Below are 24,823 nucleotides of genomic sequence, written 5' to 3'. Positions count from 1 at the left end.
CAGTACACTGAAACCAAGCGGCTGTGCCGAGGCCCGAGCCGTCGCATCAGGGGTGAGGGAGGGATGGTCTCAGTGAGTCGGAGAGCAGCAGACTGCTCAGGGACAGTGCCGATCCCTGATTCTTGCCCACCCCTGCGGAGACACCCATGCAGCCACCACACCAAGGACTAATGAACTGTAATATAAAACATTTATGATTTAGGGTTTAGATGCACTTTAATGATAGACCATCTTTATTTGCTTACCTAACCATATGTTGGGTCTTTACATCCATTTGTGTTGCTATACAGCTGACAAACATTCATAATGTATTTCTGCAAGAGGAGATCATCTAAAACTTCTTAATCAATACAAAAAGCCAGACGACGACCTAGGCTCTCTGTATTGCTGTATGGCAGTGGGTTATAGGTTGATTGTGTTCAGTGGTTTAGTCTTTATATAACAGTCTCTCTCAGGAAAGAAGATTTTTGTTCTGTAGATCCCTTACGTATGTTAGGACCTCCCATTTAATGATCAGGTTCAAACTTACTAACTGCTCCATGGCAAAGCTATTGGGTGTCCTAGGTAGACAGTGGCTCCTCTTTCAGGTTTTCAGACTAGAACAGCTGATGGAAGTCCCTACCCCCTTTCCCAAAATCCGTCATCGTAGATCACTGATGATAGTACCTCCATCACCTTGCTAGTACTGTGGCCTCCAGTGAATGCATAGCATTCTGTTTGGTGTCATTTTCATTGAGCATCTCTAAACAAAGGCGGGTAGTCTTTGGGTATAATGAGCTGCCATATTCTGTGGGTGGCAGGGGGCATTTTCCAGTCCAGCACATCCCGGAGAACCTTCTTCTCCCTTAGGTCCTATGTACACAGGCTTTTGATCAGAACTGCTTTTCTTTAAAAAATAAATCAATAGGAATGAAAACCCAACTTGAGGTGGTTTAGAAGATCAGCTACAGGTCAGAAGCATCTGTGAAGGTACTCTGATTTAACGTTGAGGCATCTCAAACTGGAGTCGAAAACAAGTGTAGAGGAAACCTAAAAGCAAGCTGCATTTGTCCATCTATCTACACCAGGGGTGCTCAACCTGTGACCCTCTGATGTGGCCCACGACCTCAAACCCGGAAAGGGCATGCCCATGGGATGGTGGGGGTGGCAAAACCAGATCACGATCAGCCATCCCAGAGCATCAGAGTGCTTGGAGCTGGCGCCGGCAGGGAAGGAAGCAGGCAGCTGCAGATGGAGCAAGAGCTGCATAAGCTGATGCTTGCTCTGTAGCGTCGGCTCCTGTCCCAGGCGGAGTGATACCAAGTGCACTTCATCTGATATCTTTCAAGCAGCCTGGAGAGCGATGCCAGCAAAAGCTGGAAGATGAAAAGGTCAGTGTATTAAACACCACATACACTGCACTTTTTCAATGGGCATATTAGCACTTATAAAGAAAGTGTTATTAGGCTGCTTTCACACTGATCCTCAAGTGCACCTGTGGCTTTCCTGTTGGTTAGCTGCACTGAGCGAGCCATAGACTTCTATTATATGCTGTGGGTTTAGTGCACTTTCTGAAAGTGCACCACAGCTAACCCACAGGAAAGCCATGGGTGCAATTTGCTGCACCCACGATGCCGGTAAACTGAAGTGCATCAGTATGAAAGCAGCCTAATAGAGGGCTTGTGTACATGCGTAGTTTGGGGGGTGGTAAAACCCCATAGTTCATTGTGGCCCGTGACCGGTTACCAAATGACTTAATTGATCCTTACTCTTCAAATGTTGCGCACCCCTAATCTACACAGCCCTGGCTGACAAAACAAAACAACAGCTTAAAGTGGTTGTAAACCCTTACAAACCACTTTGACCTACAGGTAAGCCTAGATTAAGGCTTACCTGTAGGTCCAAGAAATATCTCCTAAACCTATACGGTTAAGGAGATATTTGCCCGAAGACAGGCACCGCTGTCTACGGCGCATGCGCCGTAGACAGCGGCGCGCAGGCGCACTAAGTGCGGCATTTCCAATAATGGAGCTGCCGCGCGTGTCGGCTCCCGTGCGCATGCGCGGGAGTGACGTCATCGCGGCTCCGCCGAATGACAGCGGCGGAGCTGCGAGACCCCACCGAAAAGATGGATGCGCCGGACTACAGGGGACAGCGGTGACATCGCTGGCTCCTGTGTCAGGTAAGTGACACATAATGGGCTACTATGCGATGCATAGTAGTCCATTATGCTTTGCCTTTGCAGGGAATGAAAGAGGAAGTAAACCCATCAGGGTTTACTTCCTCTTTAATAACATAGCTTTAACAGAAATATCTGTAATAAAGGGTCATTCTCCATTATACCCTCTTATATTTCTAGTTTATTTGTTCTGTAACTGATTGTAGTTCTGATGTTCAAAATGGTTATTTAAATGACAGGCTCGAATTGAGGAGCTGGAAGAGGAGATAGAATCTGAGAAAGCGACCCGGGCCAAGGCGGAGAAGCAGAGATCTGATTTGTCAAGGGAGCTGGAGGAGATCAGCGAGAGGCTAGAGGAAGCTGGGGGAGTCACATCCACACAGATTGAGGTCAATAAGAAGAGGGAGATGGAGTTTCAGAAGATGCGCCGGGACCTGGAGGAGATATCCCTCCAGCATGAGGCCATGGTGGCGGCTTTACGCAAAAAGCAAGCAGATAATGCTGCCGAATTCGGGGAACAGATTGACAACCTGCAGAGGGTAAAGCAGAAGATGGAGAAGGAGAAGAGTGAGATGAGGATGGAGATTGACGACATCAATGGCAACCTTGAGAACGTCACCAAGTCCAAGGTTGGTCACTTGAAATGTGAGCGGCAGGCTAGTCCTCTTACGTTACCATGTGCCCTACTTATTAAAGTGTCCTCAAAAGTGAATGATGTCCTTACTGAAACAATGTCTGCTTTCCATTATTCCTCTAGTGCAGGATTCTCCAACAAAACAAAGGGCCAGTTTACTGTCCTTCAAGCTTTAGGGGGGTTGGATTGTGGCCATTGGGAGTAGAAAATGCCCCAGTGTCAGTGGGAGTAAACAATGAAATATCATTGGTTTTAGTTGGAGGAATAATGCCCCATCATTATTATCTGCAGGGGGAATGGTGCCCCATCTGGGGTGTCTGTGGGAGGATTGGTGCCCCATTATTGGTGTCTGTGGGGGGAATGGTGCCTCAAGATTGGTGTCTGTGGGAGGAATGGTGCCCCATTATTGATGTCTGTGGGAGGAATGGTGCCCCATCATTAGTGCCATTGGGTGGAATGGTGCCCCATCACTGGTGTCATTGGAAGGAATGGTGCCTCATCATTGCTGTCTGTGGGAGGAATGGTGCCCTATCATTGGTGTCAGTGGGAGGAATGGTGCCCCATTATTGATGTCTGTGGGAGGAATGGTGCCCCATCATTAGTGTCATTGGGTGGAATGGTGCCCCATCACTGGTGTCATTGGAAGGAATGGTGCCTCATCATTGCTGTCTGTGGGAGGAATGATGCCCTATCATTGGTGTCAGTGGGAGGAATGGTGCCCTGTCATTGGTGTTAGTGGATGGAATGGTGCCCCAAGGGCCAGGTAAAGGCAAACAAAGGGACACCTTTGGCCCACTGGCCGCAGTTTGGAGAACATTGATCTAACACATTATCAAAAAATAAATGAGAATATTATTGGAAATAAGGTATTAAAATCTCATCTTTCTTTATCGTACATCACAGGACACAGAGCCTCAGTATTCACTGATGGGGGTTATATAGGCACCACTAGGTGATGGACACTGGCACACCCTAGACAGGAAGTTTAGCCCCCTATATAACTCCACCCCTAACTGGGACTACCTCCGTTTTTTCGCCAGTGTCTTAGGTGTTGGTCCCAAGCTGAAAGATTGCTGGTGCAATCTCTTAATGAAACGGTCCGCTCCACATTTAGGTTACTCGTATCTGAGCCACTTGAAAGACCCACATCTAGCTTGGGTTCACATAAGCCTCCTCAAGCTGCACATACTTTTCCTGTTCATTCCCTGCTGGAAAAGCTTATATATTATGAGTGGGATCACCCAGATAAAAAATGTTTCCCTCCTAAAAGGTTCTCAACTATTTATCCTATGGAGGAAAAATTCACAAAGATGTGGGGTATACCAGCAATTGACGCCGCTATCTCCTCTGTGAACAAAAATTTGACTTGTCCGGTTGACAACGCTCAAATGCTTAGAGATCCATCTGATAAAAAGATGGAATTTCTGTTGAAAAATGTTTTTGCCTTGGCAGGCTCAGTAGCTCAACCTGCAATGGTGGCAATTGGGGTTTGCCAGTCCTTAAGAGATCACTTGAAACAGGTGATCAAAGTCTTCCCTGAACAGCAGGCCCAGGAATTAGCCGAGCTGTTTTGCGGTTGATGCAATCAGAGATTCTATCCTTCAGACCTCTCGTCTTACGCTTGGGCTGGTACATATGCGTAGAGTCTTGTGGCTGAAAAATTGGTCAGCCGAAACTCCATGCAAAAAGCTCCTGGCAGGTTTTCCTTTTCGCGGTGAAAGGTTGTTTGGGGAGGACTTGGAAAAATATATACAGAGGATATCAAGTGGGAAAAGTACCCTTTTGCCAGTTAAGAAACAAAGTAAACGTCCTTCGTTTAAAAGGACTCTTTCTCCAGCACCTAGGGAATCAGCCTCCAGGCAGTCGCGACGGCCTCCGCCATCAGATTCAGGAGGTAAAACTCAGAGTCAACCTCAAGGACAAAAGAAATCCTGGGTGAGAAAGTCTACAAGACAGAACACTAAGATCTCTGTCAGGTCACCTGAGACCAGGTGACAGATGCACTCCATAGGAGTTGGAAGTGCAACGCTAGGTAGTGGACCTTAGGACTGACTGCTGTGGATTGTACCCAGGGAGATTCAGGACAAAGGTCTACAGCAGGGATATGCAATTAGCGGACCTCCAGCTGTTGCAGAACTACAATTCCCATGAGGCATAGCAAGACCCTTAGAGCCACAAGCATGACAGCCAGAGGCAGAGGCATGATGGGACTTGTAGTTTGGCAACAGCTGGAGGTCCTCTAATTGCATATCCCTGGTCTACAGGATCACTAACACAGATCCCAGTGGGAGCTAGAGCATAGATTCCCCAGGGCGCGGAGTCTAATGCCGCATACACACGAGCGGATTGTATGGCGTACTTAGTCCGTCATACAATCCGACGGACAGTCCGTCGTACTTTCCACTGAACGGACTTGACCACACACGGATACACAAACAGTCCGTCGAAAGCTTGCGCGATGACGTGTACAGCACGTACGACGGGACTAGAAATAGGAAGTCCAAGACACAGCAAAGCACCCTTCCGCCGTGTAAATCCTTTCTGGGCATGCGCCATTCTTAGTCCGTCGAACTAGCATACTGACGACCGTATTGTCCGCTGAAACCAAAGTACGACGGACAGAATTTCGAAAAAACCGAAATACTTAGTACTCCGGACTGCACGCTGAAAAAGTCCGCTGAAGCCCACACACGAGTGGATTGTCCGCTGAAATGTGTTTTCGACGGACTAAGTACGCCATACAATCCGCCCGTGTGTACGCGGCATATGAGCCAGCAGGTGTTCACCAGAGCCTCTAGTGGTGAGGATGGACTTCACTGCAGTCTGGCTCCAGGTCGCGGCCCCTAGGGTCTCACAGCTCACGCTCACAGTAGACTACAGGAGAAGGAAGCAGCAGGCTGGAATGACAAGGATAGTAAGGGGATAAGGCAGAGGTCAGGGCAACTGGCAGACAGGAACAACAGAGTACACACCAAAGGTTCAGGGTCACAGGCAGACAGGGATGGTCAGGGACATGCCAAAAGGTCAAGGTCACAAGCAGACAGGAATCACTGAGAACACGCCAAGGTCGGTAACAGAGACAAACGTAGAGCACACAGCAAGCAGGAAACAGGAAGCCAAACACACAATGAATACACAATGGTTGATCAGCACCGCTGGCTTGCAGTGCACAGGTTAATATAGGGTTCCCTGATAGGGCTTGGGGTGGAGCCATGCTTAGAGGAGAGGTTATAAAAACCACCAGGTGGAAGTGTCTGGCCTCTTAGTCTGAACACATGAGGAGAGGTAAGCAAACAGAAGAAGATTACTGCATAACCATGACAATCTCTTTAGGGGCGCCCCCGCTCGTTCGAGTGGGGGGAAGACTGCTACAGTTCCCAAGGGTCTGGCAGGAGGAATTTCAGGACAGATGGGTGATCTCCACAATAATTCTAGGTTACAAACTAGAGTTCAGAGAGTTCCTGTCTCCTCAGATCAAATTTTGTCCCCAAAGATCCAGAGAAAAAGAAGTCTCTCTTCCAAGTGTTGGATCAACTTTTGTTGCAAAAAGTAATCATGGCAGTTCCCATGCAAGAGCGGGGGTTGAGCTTTTATTTAAACCTATTCACGGTGCCAAAGCCAAATGGAGATGTCAGACCCATCCTGGATCTCAAGGATCTAAATTGGTTTCTAAAGATTCAATCTTTTTACATGGAATCAATCTGATCTGTAGCCGCCATCCTACAAGGAGGAGAACTTCTGGCATCAATAGACATCAAAGATGCTTACCTGCATGTACCTATTTTTCCCACTCATCAGAAATATCTGCGTTTGGAAGTGGAAAATTGTTATTTTCAGTTTGTAGCTTTGCCCTTTGGTCTAGCTACTGCACCTCGGGTGTTCACAAAGGGCCCAAGGTATAACGCTTATTGCGTACCTGGACGAGCTGCTCTTAACAGACCGGTCGGTAGCCCGTTTAAACCAAAGCTTGGTCACTACAGTCAACTACACTTCTTTAATACCAGTAAGAAGGCTAGAGTACTTGGGTCTGATCATAGATACAACCCAAGAAAGGGTGGCTTTACCCCAGGCAAAAATCAGCACAATAAAGGTGCTGGTTCAACTAGTCAGGGCAAAGACGAGTCCTTCTATTCACCTTTGTATGAGATTATTGGGAAAGATGGTGGCTTCGTTCAAAGCGGTTGCCCAATTTCATTCAAGACTGTTGCAAAACAGTATCCTTTCTGCTTGGAACAAGAAGGTCCAGGCCCTGGATTTTCCAATGCACTTATCTCCAATAGTACGCCAAAGTCTCAGTTGGTGGTTGGTACCCGAGAATCTGCAGAAAGGGAAATACTTTCTACCAGTCACCTGGAAGGTGGTAACAACAGATGCCAGCCTTTCGGGCTGGGGAGCCGTTCTGGAAGAGCCGACTGTCCAATGGAAATGGTCCAGGATTGAGAAGACCTTACCCATCAATATTCTGGAGATTCGGGCAGCGTGCCTGGCCCTAAAAGCCTAGACATTCAAATTGCAGGGTTGTCCTGTCAGAATCTAATCCGAAAATCACAAAGGGGGTACCAAGAGTCACGCTGCCCAGAAAGAGGTAAACCAGATCCTAATCTGGGCAGAGAAGCATGTGCCGTGCATATCGGCAGTCTTCATTCCAGGGGTAGAGAACTGGCAGGCAGACTACTTAAGTCGCCAGCAGTTGTTCCCAGGGGAATGGTCTCTTCCAGGCCATATGTCAAAGATGGGGGATCCCGGATGTAGATCTGTTTGCGTCTAGGTTCAACAAAAAGATTGACAACTTTGTGTCAAGAACAAGGGATCCACTTGCATGCGGGACGGATGTGTTGGTGATTCCATGGCGTCAGTTCTCACTGATTTATGCGTTCCCTGCTATTCTGCTGCTACCACGGCTTCTTCACAGGATCTAGCAGGAAAAGAAGTCGTGCTTCTAGTGGCCCCAGCGTGGCCCCGAAGATATTGGTATGCAGAGATAGTAAATATGGCGGTAGGGTCTCCATGGACCCTACCACTACGTCCAGACCTGCTATAGCAGGGACCAGTGTTCCATCCTACCTTACAAAAGCTAAATTTAACGGTTTGGCTATTGAAACCCACATTCTAACGAGTCGTGGGCTTTCAGGCCCAGTAACTTCTACCTTGATTAATGCAAGGAAGCCAGCTTCCAGAGTCATTTATTATAGAGTCTGGAAGGCTTATATCTCCTTGTGTGAATCCAGGGGTTGGCATCCCAGGAAGTATGTCATAGGGAGAATCCTTGCCTTTCTGCAAATGGGGTTATAGATGAAATTGGTCTTGAGTACTATCGAGGGCCAGGTCTCGGCCTTGTCAGTATTGTTTCAACACCCGCTTGCTTCCCCTTTTTTTGGTCCGAAGATTTATTCAGGGGGCAATGCGCCTTAATCCACCGGTTAGAGCCCCCTGAACTCCTGGGACTTGAATTTAGTTCTGTCGGCTTTACAGAAACAGCCTTTTGAGCCGATATGACATATTCCCTTAGTCCTGTTGACAAGGAAGCTAGTCTTTCTGGTAGCCATTTCTTCTGCAAGAAGGGTATCAGAATTGGTGGCTCTTTCTTGTAAAGAGCCATATTTAATTGTTCATAATGATAGAGTGGTTTTACGTCCTCGTCCTAGTTTTCTTCCGAAGGTGGTTTAAAATTTTCATTTAAACCAGGATATTGTTCTGCCTTCATTCTTACCAGATCCCTGTTCTAAGGAAGAAAAGTCGCTACATTCTCTGGATGTAGTGAGAGCGGTCAAAGCTTATTTGGAAGCGACTGCTCAGGTTCGCAAAATGGATGTTTTGTTCGTGTTGCTTGAAGGTCCTAAGATAGGACAGGCAGCATCAAAATTCACCATTGCTAAATGGATTCGACAGGTAATTTTTCAAAACTATGATTTAAAGGGGAAAGTTCCATCTGTTCAAATCCACCAGGGCTGTTAGTGCTTCTTGGGCAGTGCATCACCAGGCCTCCATGGCTCAGATCTGTAAGGCCGCAACTTGGTCTTCAGTCCATACATTCACCAAATTCTATCAGGTGGACGTGAAAAGGCATAAGGATATCACTTTCAAGCGCAGTGTACTGCAGGCTGCAGTACAGGGTCCTCAGGTCTGATGGCTCTCTACTGTTTGTGTCCCCTCCCCTCAGGTGGCATTGCTCTGGGACATCCCATCAGTGAATACTAAGGCTCTGTGTCCTGTGATGTACGATAAAGAAAATAGGATTTTTATAACAGCTTACCTGTAAAATCCTTTTCTTGGAGTACATCACAGGACACAGAACTCCCGCCCCTCTTTTTGGGGATATGTATTACACTCGTATCGCTTTGCTACAAAACAGAGGTACTCCCAGTTAGGGGAGGGGTTATATAGGGGGCTAAACTTCCTGTCTAGGGTGTGCCAGTGTCCATCACCTAGTGGTGCTTATATAACCCCCATCAGTGAATACTGAGGCTCTGTGTCCTGTGATGTACTCCAAGAAAATAATTTTACAGGTAAGCTGTTATAAAAATCCTATTTTTGGACACTTTGATAAATAGAATTCAATCATTTTTATCATGACGTATCTTAGTTTCTCCAAAAAGGAATCAACCTTCTCCCCTCACAGAAGGTTGCTGTTCAGTCAGTTCTAGCCTATCATGATCTAGTGAAGAGTGAGCAGGCCTAGATCTTATTTTCATAAATTTAAAAAAAAAATCATAGTACAGCTCTGTTGTGATCCAGTCAGGGCAGAGTTTATTTGGAACATACATAACTTTTTACTAGTACGGTGTCAAAGGAAGGCCAAATGTTTAATTTGTATACCTTCACAGTGGGGGTCAATTAACTCCAAAGTTCGTTCTCACAGAAAACCTGACAAATATGTATATTTTCATCTTTGAAGATTCTGTAAAATGTAATAACTCATAACTCCCATCCTGTGCAGTGCACAATTATAAAACTTCATACAAGAGCTTTATTCCCATGTGGAATATGGGTATTTTATTATAGTAGTGGTTTTGCTAGGCGTGAAGCGTCCATGTTTGGTCTCCCTGCACAACAGCTGAAACCCTTACCTTTACTTTTGGATTCATAACTTATTACTTGACACCGTTATGAGTGTTTAAAGATTTTGACCAACCAAAATCCTACCTGTGCTAAGTTGGTAAGATGCAATGGTCAGCCTAGTCTATCACATTGGATCGTCTGGGTGGGTAGCAACTAGCAACTCACTTTGATCTCAACCATAAAAAGTTGAGATACACAATAAAATCTTTGTCATATCTGAAGGGTCCTATCTATGTTGGGGGTATTATCCGTGTGTTTCAGCAGGAGAAATATTTTTTATGTAAGCTGTCCATCCCTTTTACGTTTGCTTATGTGACTCTTTTTAACTTGTTTTTTGTAAATAATGCATGATGAGACTATATGCAGTGACATGCAAAACCAGGTGGTGATAAATATTGTATGCAGAATGTTTTGTTTAGCAAGTACAGTTTTCGGCATTGTGTAATTCTCCATTCTTTATGAAGTTGGTCTAAGTGATGGTGTAGGGCAGAGATCCCCAAACTACGGCCCTCCAGCTGTTGCGAAACTACATATCCCATGAGACATTGTACAACTCTGACATTCACAGGCATGACTAGGCATGATGGAAATTGTAGTTCCTGAACAACTGGAGGGCCATACTTTGGGGACCCCTGGTGTAGGGTGTTATTTATTATTAAATGTGTGTCTAAGAAATTTTAATTTTGCCTAAAACTTCAGGCCAACTTGGAGAAGATGTGTCGTACTCTGGAGGACCATCTCAGTGAATTCAAGTCCAAGGCAGAGGAGAACCAAAGGACCATAGCAGAGCTGACCTTGCAGAGAGCTCGCCTTCAGACCGAAACCGGTGGGTGTCATTAATGTGAATTAATTACAGGTATAAGGCCTGTGATGAGGGGGGGGGGGCACCTTCTTCTGGCCTGTCTGACCTAAACAAGAATACTGAACTGAAAAGGTTAAGGTTAAGAGTTAGCGTTTTAGAGATAGGGTGTTATTGATTCAGAGTTAGGGTGCTAGATTGCATCCACACCTGAGAGTAGCGTCTTTGAGCATTTTTACTGTGTATTTGCGTGTTTTTATGCACGATCTTGGCGCGTTTTTATACAGCGTTTTTTTATTAGCCAATAGAGAAAACATCATCTGTTGCATCATTTGTTGCTATGTTTTTAAGCTTTTGTTAGCCTTTCCATGGGCTTTTATCTCTTTTTTAATTATTATATTAATTTAATATTATTATATTTTTTTCATTATTGTAAGGGAATAGAGTTAAGGTTAGTTAGGGTTAGGGTTATTTATTATTTATTTTTTGTCAGGGTTAGGGTGTTAATATTACTACTACTACTACTACTACGAATAATAATAATAATTATAATAATAAATTGATAACTAAAGGTAAACTGAATACACAAATAAAAATAATCATAAATTCAATGAATGAATACCAAGTAATAATAATAAATAACTAAACACCCTAACCCTAACACAAAATGAATAATTTTATATTATTTTTTATTATTATTTTTATTATTATTGTTATTAATAATATTAATGTATTTCATATTTTTTAAGGTTAAGGGTTAATTATTATTTATGTATTATTACACATTGTTTATTTATTTATTTATTATGAATTTTAGTTACTTGTGTATTTATTTTACATTTATTTATTCTTATATTATTACTTTTTTTTTTTTTTACATCTTTTCATGCAATAACACACGGCAAAACGGGCAAAAGGCATTTCCATTAATTTCTATAGTAATAAAAACATGCCAAAAACACTAAAATCTGCCTGATTCCAGCTACAAAAAAAGTTCAAGAACTTTTTTGAGCTTTAGGCATTTGTCTAAAAGTGAAAATGTGTGCCATCTCCATAGAGAATAATAGATTTTTTTCTCCTCCAGTGTTTTGGAGCTTCAAACTTCAAGCTAGAAAACGTTCCATCCTCTACCCTCAGCCAATGTACAATACAGATGTTTTATAAGAGCTTCAAAACTCTACATGGGTTTTATCATTTTAAATCCCTACCTGATTCCAAAGTAACACTTCATCAACCCCCCTAGCAGTATTCCCGAGTCTGACTCGGGGTGAAAATTTTGTACCAAAAGCGGTAAGCCAGAGCCGGACTCGGGACCACATCGCTGAATCCAGGGAGAGCTTACTTACCTTGTCCCCTGGACCCAGCGATGTCCCCCCGCTGTACGAGTGAGCCGTCCTCCGCTCGATCTATCACGGAGCCGAGCTCCGTTCCCTGCGAGCGTTGCGACGCACAGGGACGGAGAACGGCGCCAAATTCAAAAAGAAAAACACACACATTACATACAGTATCATGTAATCTTACAGATTACATTGCTGTATGTAATTATTTCACATCCCCTTTGTCCCTAGTGGTCTGCCCAGTGTCCTGCATGCAGTTTTATATTATAAAAACTGTTCTTTCTCCCTGGAGATTGTCCATAGCAACCAAAACTGTCCCTTTACATCAAAAGTGGTTTTAGACCAGCTAGAAAACAGCGATAATAAATTAGAATCACTCGCAGAATTGAGGGATAGCGATTTGTGGGGAGATCCGTCATCAAATACTGAAAAGTAATGACAGTGACAATTCTGCAACTGAGCAAATTTCAGTGTTTTTGATTTGATTACATTATTGAATAATTTTTATTATTGTTATATTATTATTTAGTATATTTATTTATAGTTATTTATTATATTATAATTTATGATTTAATTTTTCAAACTTTATCATACCCGGGATGTCTGCTAGACTCTGGTTTGGACAGATTTAAGTGAGTTATTCCTAATGCCGCGTACACACGAGCGAATTGTCCGGCGTACTTAGTCCGGCAAACAATCCGGCGGATAGTCCGGCGGACTTTCTACCGAACGGACTTGGCCACACACGGACACACAGAAAGTCCGGCGTTTGCTAGCGTGATGACGTACAGCACGTACAACGGGACTAGAAAAAGGAAGTTCAATAGCCAGTAGCCAATAGCTTCCTTTTTTTCGTACTTGCTTCTGAGCATGCGTCATTCTTAGTCCGCCGGACTAGCATACCGACGAACGTATTGTCCGCTGAAACCCAAGTCCAAGGCGGAAAGATTGGAGTGAAAAACTACTTTCTAAGTCCGCCGGACTTTACGCTGGAAAAGTCCGCTGAAGCCCACACACGATCGAATTGTCCGCTGAAATGCGTTTCGGCGGACTAGGTACGCCGGACAATCTGATCGTGTGTACGCGGCATTAGAACTACAATATAAAACGCCAAATTTCCATGCAAAATAATTGTACCGCTTTCGGCACCTAAAATCTGAAATAATCATACCGCCAGGGGGGTTAATAGGGTAACATCAAGTATGGGTTAACATAAACTACATGGTCAAAAGTATGTGGATCCACTCCAAATTACTGAGTTCAGGTGTTTGTAGGGCACTGTTCAGTATACAACATTTTTTAGACAATTGTGTGTTTTCAACCTTGTGCAAACAGTTTGTGGAATGCCCTTTTTGTTCCTGCATGACTGTACACCTGTGCACAAAGCCAGCTCCGGCCACGGTTTGACCAGTTTGGTTGGAGGAAATCAAGTGGCCTTCACAGAGCCCTGACCTCAGCCCTACTAAACACATTTGGAATGAATTGGAATGCCAAATGTGAAACAGGTCTTCTCATCTAACATCTTTACCTGACCGCACAAATGCATACAGATTCCCACAGACACACTCCAAAACAGTGGAGGCTGTAAGCCCCTGTACACACGGTCGGACATAGTGCCAACCAAATCCGTCGGATTTTCTCCGACGGATTTTGTCTGACGGATTGTGTCCGAAACTGTTGCATACACACGGTCGGACCAAGTTGTCGGAAAATCCGATCGTTCAGAACGTAATGACGTTATTTCATTACGACGGGACTACGTTCAGGCTAGTAGCCAATAGCTTTGGTGTAGGAATTTGATCTGAGCATGCGTGGCACTTTGTCCGATCGGAATTCTTTACACATGATCGGAGTATGTCCTATCGGACCAGTTTGTCGGAAAATATTTCCAACAAGTTGGAAAATTGGGTTTGACGGATATTCCGACAGAAACAGTCCGATGCATACCACACACAGTCGGATTATCCGACAAAACGGTCCGATAGGACACATTCCGTCGGAATCTCCGACCGTGTGTACAAGGGCTAACACTGTTAACGCCATGAGGGGGGAGTGGATGAAATGGGAAAAAAGTAATTATATTTACTGCAAAAGTGCTATATAGAGATTGGCGAACTGATATGTTAGTTGGCTACCAACCGTCTCCCCACCGTGCATGTTCCTGTGTAACTGTTCAGCATGCAGACTGTAAAATATGAGTTAATGTTACGTATTTATCTGTGTAAATATGAATACAGGGGAGTTGTCTCGTCAGTTGGAGGAGAGGGAGACTCTGGTCTCACAGCTTTCCAGATCCAAACAAGCCTTCACCCAGCAGACTGAGGAACTGAAGAGGATGATGGAGGAAGAGGTGAAGGTAAGATCAGGCCTTAGACTGCAACTTCATGTCTCTTTCACCTAGGGTTGCCACCTGTTCGGGTTTGGAATCATGCGTCCGGGTTTCAGACTGTCTGAGACCCGGACACATTATTTAGACCAGACTAAGTTGTCCCCCCGCCCTTCTCTCTCCTGCCTCTAAGTTAGTACGCTAAGGTAAATCAGGGTTCTCGAGCACTCATTATATCAGAGCTCCCCTTTACACCAGAGGCCACAGTGTTCCCCCTTTACATCAGAGTCCTCTTCGTACACCATAGCATCAATTATATTATAGTGTCCAGAGTTCTCCCTTACATTAGAGTCTGCAGAGTCCCCCCTTACAGTGAAAAAGAACTCTGTGAGTTCAGATGTAAAAGGGGAGCTCTGCAGATTGTAAAAGGGGAACTCTGTGAACTATGATGTAAAGGGGAACTCTGTGAACTATGATGTAAAGGGGGACTCTGTGGACTCTGATGTAAAGGGGGACTCTGTGGACTCTGATGTAAAGGGGGACTCTTGTGATTAACTTCATATGATTAGAAATGTTATTTAATAGCAACATCTATGCATTGTTTATCTATGCATACTATGAAAAAAAATTGCCGTGCAACGCTGAAGTGTTCGGGTTTGACTTGAAGGAAAGGTGGCAACCATATTTTCACCAGATTTTCACTCTCATTCTAATGTTGCCTTTTATTTACTTCTAAGGCAAAGAACGCTTTGGCTCACAGCTTGCAGTCCTCCCGCCATGACTGTGACCTTCTCAGAGAGCAGTATGAGGAGGAGCAGGAGGCCAAGGCAGAACTACAGCGATCGCTATCCAAGGCTAATGGTGAAGTGGCTCAATGGAGGACGAAATACGAAACGGACGCTATTCAGCGCACAGAAGAGCTGGAAGATGCCAAGTAAGTGAAAGCTACTATTTAACCACTTGCTCACCGGGCACTTAAACCCCCCTCCTGCCCAGACCAATTTTCAGCTTTCAGCGCTGATGCACTTTGAATGACAATTGCGCGGTCATACAACACTGTACCCAAATGAAATTTTTATCATTTTTTCCCCACAAATAGAGCTTTCTTTTGGTGGTATTTAATTACAGCTGGGAGTTTTATTTGCAAAAAAATAAAAATAAATCATGTTTAATAGTTTGTTATAAAATTTAGCAACAGGTAATTTTTCTCCTTCGTTGAAATGCGCTGATGAGGCGGCACTGGTGGGCACTGATAGGCTGCACTGGTGGGCACTGATAGGCTGTACTGGTGGGCACTGATAGGCACGGTTAAGGTGGCACCGATAGGCACAGATAATGCGGTACTGATAGGCACAGATAAGGCAGCACTGATGGGCACAGATAAGGCGGCACTGATGGGCAAAGATGGGCACAGATAAGATGGCACGGATGGGTGGCACAGATGGGTGGCACGGATGGGTGGCACGGATAGGTACCACTGATAGATGGGACTGATGGGCACTGATAGGTGGCTCTGATAGGTGGCACTGCTGGACACTGATGGGCGGCACTGCTGGGCACTGGTAGATGACACTGATGGGCACGGATATGTGGCATATGAGGTGCAGCACTGTTGTTGAGGCAGATTGTGGGCACTGATAGGTGGCACTGTGGGCACTGATAGGTGGCACTATGGGCACTGATGGGTGGCACTATGGGCACTAATGGGTGGCACTATGGGCACTAAGGAGTGGTACTGATGGGTGGCACTTTTACTATATGTATGTTTAACTGGCAGGGGGCAGGTGGGCACTGATGACTTGGCCGTGATCGGGAGTGTACTCACGGCCGCCGGTGATCGGCTTTTTTTTCTCTCCTCGCGCTGTCGGCGCGAGGAGGAAAATAGCCGAGTACCGGCTCTGTTGTGATCACATGATCAGCTGTCATTGGCTGACAGCTGATCACGTGGTAAGGGGTCGGGATCGACCCCTTGCTTCGATCCGTGATCAGGCGAGTCTCATAGACTCGCTGATCACAGAACGCGCCGCGTGTGCCCCTCAGGGGGCGCGCAGGCCGCTCGTGCACGGGACGATGTCAATAGACGTAATCCCGGCAAAGCAGGTCCGCGCTGTAGCCGTCATTCGGCTATAGCGCGGATCTCAAGCGGTTAAACAGACTTATTGTAAAATTATTTATAACATTTAGAGATACCCATATACATATTGCAGAGGGGTTCTAGAGATAAAATATACTGAATAAGCCACATCAAAAGACATCAGGGTGGATATTTAATTCAGGATTCAATAAAAATAAATCAACTAGTGATCTGACAGCTGCAATGAACACAGTTCCCTCCTTGATCAACTAAAGTGTGATGTTTAGCTTCTGGAATGTGTCCAAACATCAACCTTCGAAACACTAAACACATATTAGATCAGCCATTCTCAACCAGGGTTCGGGGGATCCTTGGGGTTCCTCCAGGCATTGCCAAAGGTACCTTGAGCTGTGGCTGAGTGACCTCTTATTTGATTGTGCTGCACAGTTCAGGGACCCAAGCCAACCTTCGCTTTATGTATTCTATTTATTTTATTGATTCTATTTTTTTTCTGTTGGTTGAACTAGATGGGCTTGCCTCTTTTTCAAAACCCGACTAACTATAAACCCAATGATCTTTTTAGCTGTCTGTAAGGGTGGCACTTGGACCACCACTAAAAAGGGGCATTCTATCCACTAGCCACCATCGTAAGGGGCATTTTTCCCACTGACCACCAAAGAATTGATTTTTGGCAAGGGTTCCCTGAGACTGGAAAATGATTTCAAGTGTTCCTCTGGAGTAAAAAGTTGGAGAAAGGTTCTGTTATATAATCTGCATGAAATTATTTGCATCAGCTCATAAGAGTTGTGGAATTACTGCTTCAGCCAATGATAGCATGTAATGTTGCTGTGTTTGAAGTAGTAAAAAGGGAAGTCATACCCCTTTGTTGGTTAAATGTGCTGATGATGCAATGTGACCATTTACCTGTAGCTCCCCCCTGGGTCTACTGGGAGCCAAGAAGTACCTCCAGATACAGAGAGCGGGCTTTAATGAGAACTTGAGAAAGGTAGTAGACTGGCTTCTAGGCCTACTTGCAGAACTTATAGCAATACACCCTCGGGCCAGGAGGGTCCGAGGTAATGAACTGACTGAGAGCACATGGCCTCTGTACAATAAATACCCCTCCCCGGAATGCACAGCAGCCAAAAATTTCCTACTGGGCTGCTTTTCCGGAAAAAGAATGTTCATTACAGCTCAACCTAGTTGTAATTCTCATAACGTCTTGTGGTACCAGTGACACCTGCTGGCAGCAGTGAGAGATGCACAAGTTTAGAACAGAACCAAATATACAATCAAATCTGTTTACAGCTCAGCCAAAAACTAAATTTACACACCTAAGGGTCAGCAGTGAGTGAGAAGCCTGTGACCAATCCACCATGTAACCCTCTGGCTGAACTACCATAAGAAAAGTAAACCAGTTATTCTTAATTGTGTGTCTGCGATTCACAGAGCATTAGTGTTCTGATAAAACCATCTTTACTGAGTTGCCTATTTAGCGCAAATTTTTTTTGTTGGTGCTTCAGCTCTGCTCTGGGCTGTGCAGTGTGTCCATCAGTCGATCGGTGACCTGGGCTAGTAACTATGACTGTTGTTTTCTGTCACAGGAAGAAGCTGGCCCAGCGCCTTCAGGAGGCTGAAGAACATATTGAGGCAGTAAATTCAAAGTGTGCCTCTCTAGAGAAGACCAAACAAAGGCTACAGGCAGAGGTAGAGGACTTGATGATTGACGTGGAGAGGGCTAATTCAGTGGCAGCTGCCCTGGACAAGAAACAGAAGAACTTTGACAAGGTGACTAGAAAAGGTTGGAGAAGAGGCGTTGGGCAAAAAGCATTTTGGGATGGTTGAGATAGTATTTTTCAGAGCGCCCTTTATATCTAACCCATGGCCATCTCGCAGGAGGTTACAGTTGACCCTTTATGGCATCCTCTTGTGGCCAGTAATAGCCAGGTATCCCATAATATCAGGGGTGGAAGGTACTAGGGATATTTGGAGCTCCCGATGTTTTACATTTTCACAGTCCAATACTATGGTCATAAATGGGGATACAATGTCATCTAGATCTCCTGTGGGAAAAATGGAGGATGAAATACATAATTACAAAACTGAAAAAAAAAACATTTGAATTGTCTTTCTTTCTTTCATTAGATCTTGGCTGAGTGGAGGCAGAAGTATGAGGAGTCCCAGTCGGAGCTTGAGTCTTCCCTTAAAGAGTCAAGATCTCTGAGCACCGAGCTGTTCAAGATGAAGAATTCCTATGAGGAGACTTTAGACCAACTGGAGACCATTAAGCGGGAGAACAAGAACCTTCAACGTAAGTTTTAGCCAATGATAGAAAACATTAACACTGGAAAGGAGCTGCTTCAGTTTAATTTGAGCCTTGATCTGGACCTTGATCTGCTATATCTCTGTATGTGCCAAAAATTAGAAACAGGAGGTTAAACCTTTTCTTTGAGAATGTCTTTAAGTTTGCCACCATTTTTTTTTGTTTGACCGAAAACACTTGGCTTGGCTTTAGTTTAGTAATATTGTGTTATGTAGCCACTGGACAAACGTAATTTTTAAATTTCTGTGACAGATGACCAATTATTTTTCATATTTATTAAAGCAGCACAACTCACTGTAACCAGGTTTCACCCTCTTGCTGGCCTGTTGGTTTTCGTGATCTCTCCTCATTACCTATTTACAGGGCTGGACTGGGACAGAAATTTGGCCCTGGACTTCATCCAGACCGGCCCACTTACATTTTGAGTGTCCCATCAGCACTCCCTTACATCAGAGTGTCCCATCAGCACCCCCTTACGTCAGAGTGTCCCATCAGCACCCCCTTACATCAGAGTGTCCCATCAGCACCCCCTTACATCAGAGTGTCCCATTAGCACCCCCTTACATCAGAGTGGCCCATCACCAGCCCCCTTACATCAGAGTGGCCCACTGAGCCATCGGCCCACCGGGAAACTCCCGGTAGTTCCAATGGCCAGTACATGCCTGCCTATTTATGAGCTCTACACTGTCTAGACTGTGCTATGTTTCAGAGGAGATCACAGACTTGACGGAACAAGTTGCCACCAGTGGGAAGACTATCCATGAGCTGGAAAAAGCCAAGAAGCAGGTGGAGATGGAGAAGAGCGAAATGCAAGCATCTCTGGAAGAAGCTGAGGTATAATTTTCTAATGAAATACCCAAAACCTGTCTATGCACCAGGCTAACCATCTGATTCCCCTCCATTTCAAATTTGTACATGTTCCTCCTAATTACCCTCTATAGGCATCACTGGAGTATGAGGAGGCCAAGATCCTTCGTATCCAGCTGGAACTGACCCAAGTAAAAGCTGACATTGACAGAAAGATTGCTGAGAAAGATGAAGAGATTGACCAGCTGAAGAGGAATTACCAGAGATCAATGGAAACCATGCAGACGGCCTTGGACTCTGAGATAAGGAGCAGGAATGAGGCAATCAGAATCAAAAAGAAGATGGAAGGCGACCTCAATGAGATGGAGATCCAACTGAGTCATTCCAACCGCATTGCTGCAGAGGCTCAAAAATACTTGCGCAACGTCCAAGGGCAACTTAAGGTACTTGATTTGATTAATGAGTATGGGCTAAGCCCAGAAGAATTTGGTATGTCTATGAAGGGCAGAAGAGTGTTTTACAGGTTTTTTTTCACCTCCAACTTTTTCTTAAATGGTGGAGTTTGGGGCCCAGACAACAGATAGTGAAGTATATAGGTGAAGTGAACACTGTCTGACGGTATAACATGATTTGTCCTTCTGACACTTAATGACCGAACAAATGACTGGAATGTTCGTACACAACTGCCCAGCACTGGATGTTCTTTTGCCACAGAACAAATGCAGATTTAAGATACAGAAGATCTTCAGCTCTCCTCTATACAGAACACATGTAAAACAGGTGCAAATCTCTCATAAAATGTGCTGGGTGAGCTATTTTTTAAAAATTTTTAATGACTAGATTGATTGGCGGCAAATCTTTTCGCCAACAGAAGGTTTGATCATTTCTGTGTCTGCAATGTGTTGGCTTACTGTAGTCTACATCCTAAATCTGTTTAAACCACATAAGTGGCTACTTATAGTTAATGACCAATATTGCTCTTTAATGTAACTCCAGGAAACATTTTAATGCACAGGCCATGCCATGATAACAGACCATCTCAGGATAACAAATGCCAGTTTACAATCCTATTTAAGATCCTAGATAAGTGTGTACACACTTTGATACATAAGGATTACTCAAGTTAGAACTCTCATTCCCTTGCAAATGCCAAAAAAATTTTAGGCAAGCAATTAAAGTTCTCTCAGCCATCAGTGTGCCAGAAGCACTAAACATAGAGTGTGAACTACAAAGCAAACATTCTGTCTGCTCTTCCTTTCTTAGGACACTCAGATCCACCTTGATGATGCTCTTCGCGGACAAGAAGATCTGAAGGAGCAGCTCGCCATAGTTGAACGCAGAAATAACTTGATGGTGGCAGAAGTCGAGGAGTTGAGAGCAGCTCTAGAACAGACCGAGAGGTCCCGGAAGGTGGCGGAACAAGAGCTTCTAGATGCCACTGAGCGTGTCCAATTGCTGCATTCTCAGGTAGGGCTGGAAAGAAAACATTCAGATGGTAATTCGATTTTTTTTTTTAAATCGGCGGCGGTGTTGGAAAATAAAAAACAAAAAAAGTGTACAAAAAAGTGCACTTAAAGGTTTGCTTTGTCCACCCCCGAAGGGGTAGGACCTCTTCTTGATCTACCGGGGTGCAAGGCTCCTGGCAGCAATGTTGGGTACGACATGGTCTGCCTAGCCAGAAGGCCTGGCGGTCCCCTCTCCTTGTGACCAGCCAAAGCCGACCACTGACTAGGTCGAGGGTCTCTCCGAAAAAGAGAGACCTCCACCCAGGTTTAGGGGGGGAAGGAACCTGAGGGCCATACATCCGAGGATTCACACCCTCCAACCTGTGAGAAAAAAAACACACACAAAAGTGAAAGTGACAAAACGCGGAGAAAAATAAACAAATGTAAAAAGTGACTGTGTAATGTGCACTGGCTAGGCCCTGAGGCCTGGTAACAAAAGACCTAACCCTAAAAGGCGCATTGCAGAAAAAAAGGTTTTGGTGCTGTGACCTTGTGCCTTTTTACACTGTGGGGTCCCACACCCAAGTGTTACTAAGAGCACCACTAGGGTGTCCACTGCCAGGGGGCACAGACACCGCTGACTCTCTACCTTCCCAGCCAATGGCCAAACAAGGTAGATCCATTAAATTCTGAAGGAATTGGGCCCATCCCGAGGTAATTACATAAGTGCCTCAATTGCCTGTGGGTGCCCCGGTTTCTGTTCCAGCCGCTATTAGCCTTCAGAGTACCCAACAGATGGTGATTAGATGTAAGAAGAGGACATGGGGAACCTGGAGTGTAACTACCTACACTTATTTGACAGCCTGGGCCGGCAGACTGGTACTCACACTTGGGGGTGATGAACCTTATTACAAAGAGCTGCTGATTGGACTAATGCCACGTACACACGAGCGGATTGTATGGCGTACTTAGTCCGTCATACAATCCGACGGACAATCCGTCGTAGTTTCCACTGAACGGACTTGACCACACACGGATACACAAACAGTCCGTCGAAAGCTTGTGCGATGAAGTGTACAGCACGTACGACGGGACTAGAAATAGGAAGTCCAAGACACAGCAAAGCACCCTTCCGCCGTGTAAATCCTTTCTGGGCATGCGCCATTCTTAGTCCGTCGAACTAGCATACTGACGACCGTATTCTCCGCTGAAACCAAAGTACGACGGACAGATTTTTGGAAAAACCGAAATTCTTAGTACTCCGGACTGCACGCTAAAAAATTCCGCTGAAGCCCACACACGAGCGGATTGTCCGCTGAAATGTGTTTCAACGGACTAAGTACGTCAAACAGTTCGACCGTGTGTACGCGGCATTAGAGGAGGATTTTATAATTTTGTGAATACATATCTCTCAAAACCAATATTTTCCTCAAATGTCCAATCGTGGAGCATCTACAGTATATGATATTTTCTCTCTGTTTCTGAATCTGGGAGGGCTGATATTATGCAAATTGCTTATTAAATTACCCTAGACCACACCTGTTTTTACCTGGCTGTAAGATTATTGGAAGTCGGTGGAAGATGTATTGTCTGTGCCGCACCCTTCCATTGATAGATGTGACATTCTAAATAGTAGATGTAACACACAGCTCCCAATAGTCCAACTCTTCCACATGTGCTAACTGTAAGAGACATGGGGATCCCATAAACAGTGTACATTTTTTAACATAAAATGATTTTTTTTCTCCAAAATGGAAAAATTTTATTTAGTGTTGAAAATATTTTTTATTGAAACATTTCAAGTAAAAACAATAAAACAGTAACCATCATGAGGCAAATGCAAGCAGGAACAGTAACAGGAGTACATTTACGGGGAGACGGCTATAGACTATCAGCCACAGCCGGTCCCTGATGGGGAGCTTGGAGAGTAGGGAAGTCGGCCTGCTCTCCGATCCATGAGGCCACAGTAGTGAAAAATACTCATGGGTTACTACATGAGGCAAAATTTAATTAATAACATAAAGAAGATAAAAAGAGAGAGAGAGGAGAAAAGAGAGAGGAACAAAGTGGTAGAAGGGAAAGCTAGATAGCAAGAGGAGAGGAGAGGAGAGGGGAGGAGAGGGGAGGTAAGGGGGGGAGGGGGAAGGGGTATGGGGAAGGGGGCAGGGAAGAGAGAGCCCACAATGGCCTTACGCATTCAAGATTTGGGTCTTTAAGGCGCTTTGTGGCTTCATGCAGAGTAAACCTAGCTCTAGCTTTGAAGAACCGATATATAGATTTTAGTGCAGAGGCTACTGCAGAGCACCATAAGAGGAAATTCCATGTGCACTTAACCCGGCATTGCACTTTTTTCTTGCTCCTGGCTTATCTGAAATGTTATAGTCACGTCAACCATTGTGCTGAATTAGATAGTATAACTCTGAGGCCGCGTACACACGCGGGGACTGTTCGCTGAAACTGTCCGCTGAAACCAAGTTTCAGCGGACAGTCCGCTCGTGTGTGGGCTTTCAGCGGACAGTTTTAGCGAACAGTCCGCTGAACAAGGTTTTTCGGAAATTCCGAAAAACTGTCCGCTGAAACCTTGTTTCAGCGGACAGTCCCCGCGTGTGTAGGCTTGTTCGTCAAACAAAGTTGCGCGCATGCTCAGAAAGGATTTTCACGCCGAAAGTTATAATGCAGTGTATAGGACGTCGTATTTTTCATCCCGTCGTACGTGCCGTTCACGTCATCGCGCACGGTTTCAGCAAACTGTTCGTCCGTCGTGTGTGGCCATGTCCGTCCATGCTAATTTTGAGCGGACTGTTTGCCGAAACTGTTTGACGGACAAAGTTGGGCGAACAGTCCCCGCGTGTGTACGCGGCCTGACTGAGAACATATTAGAACCATCAAGGGCCAAATCTGCCACATTGCAACAAATATTTCGATGCTTTGCTGACTTACATAGCTCGAAAAACATTTTCTGAAATATCCAGCTGTATAACTCTAGAACCACGTTCTTTTTTTTTTTTTTTTTTTCCAAAAATTTTTATTAAAGTTTTACCAAGTATCTACAAACATTGGTTACACGGTAAATAAACAATCAGTGTATGTAGTACATAAACATAGTTGATAGGTAGACTTACAATGTATATGTATAACTGACTAAATATAGTATAGAGCCGAAGAAGTAAATGAAATAAAAAAAAAAAATAAAAAAAATAAAAAAAATAAATAAAATAAAATAGGTGCTGAAGCATGTCAATATAAGTCGGTTAAAAGAACAAATGGTCATACCCTCCAAATAGGGAGAAAGATATATGTGGGTCGGGTAATATTGTTAGGTTTATAAATGTCTCATCATTATAAAGTAGAAACAGTAGTGAAAACAAAATTATAAAGATATAGGCTGTACGGCGATGAATCTATTATTCAGAACACCATCTCCGGTCACCCCTGCTGGGATCTGACTGTGACCGGTGATGGGACCTATTAGGAACTACGTTCTTACGTTGTGAGCTACATGACGAATACAATATGCAGTAGAACAAAACATTCCTTAAACTAACTGGTAGCTTACAAGGACATAGTAAGATGGTCACATGGGTACCAAAAATCAAACTAATTTCAGTTACTTGGCTAAATTGTTCAATTTAGGGTTATATTGGATAATAAAACATTCATTAGAACCCTTTCTTATTCCAATAGAACACAAGCCTTATCAACACCAAGAGGAAGCTGGAGAGTGATGTGTCACAGCTTCAAGGAGAGATTGAGGACATCACCAAGGAGGCTCACAATGCTGAGGAAAAGGCCAAGAGGGCCATTACTGATGTAAGAGTTTGATTTTAACACTAACCAATAAATGTTCATGAGCCTGAAAGA

General features: G+C 44.5%; 1 protein-coding gene across 1 annotated transcript in view; it reads left to right on the top strand.

Moving 5' to 3' along the window:
* Positions 1-24,823, top strand: part of LOC143935146 (myosin-3-like) — a 74,054-nt gene that overhangs the window by 44,024 nt on the left and 5,207 nt on the right. The window contains exons 26-35 of the mRNA XM_077458792.1: positions 2,398-2,787; positions 10,551-10,677; positions 14,225-14,343; positions 15,051-15,247; positions 17,992-18,175; positions 18,533-18,698; positions 19,420-19,544; positions 19,652-19,960; positions 20,781-20,984; positions 24,647-24,772. Coding sequence (XP_077314918.1) covers positions 2,398-2,787; positions 10,551-10,677; positions 14,225-14,343; positions 15,051-15,247; positions 17,992-18,175; positions 18,533-18,698; positions 19,420-19,544; positions 19,652-19,960; positions 20,781-20,984; positions 24,647-24,772 — 1,947 coding nt within the window. The remainder of the gene's footprint in view (positions 1-2,397; positions 2,788-10,550; positions 10,678-14,224; positions 14,344-15,050; positions 15,248-17,991; positions 18,176-18,532; positions 18,699-19,419; positions 19,545-19,651; positions 19,961-20,780; positions 20,985-24,646; positions 24,773-24,823) is intronic.

This window comes from Lithobates pipiens, unplaced genomic scaffold (genome assembly GCF_037356315.1).
Source record: "Lithobates pipiens isolate NorthernLeopardFrog02 unplaced genomic scaffold, aLitPip1_a1.2 Scaffold_28, whole genome shotgun sequence".
Classification (NCBI taxonomy): Eukaryota; Metazoa; Chordata; class Amphibia; order Anura; family Ranidae; genus Lithobates; species Lithobates pipiens.
This window is presented reverse-complemented; position numbering and strand designations above follow the sequence as displayed.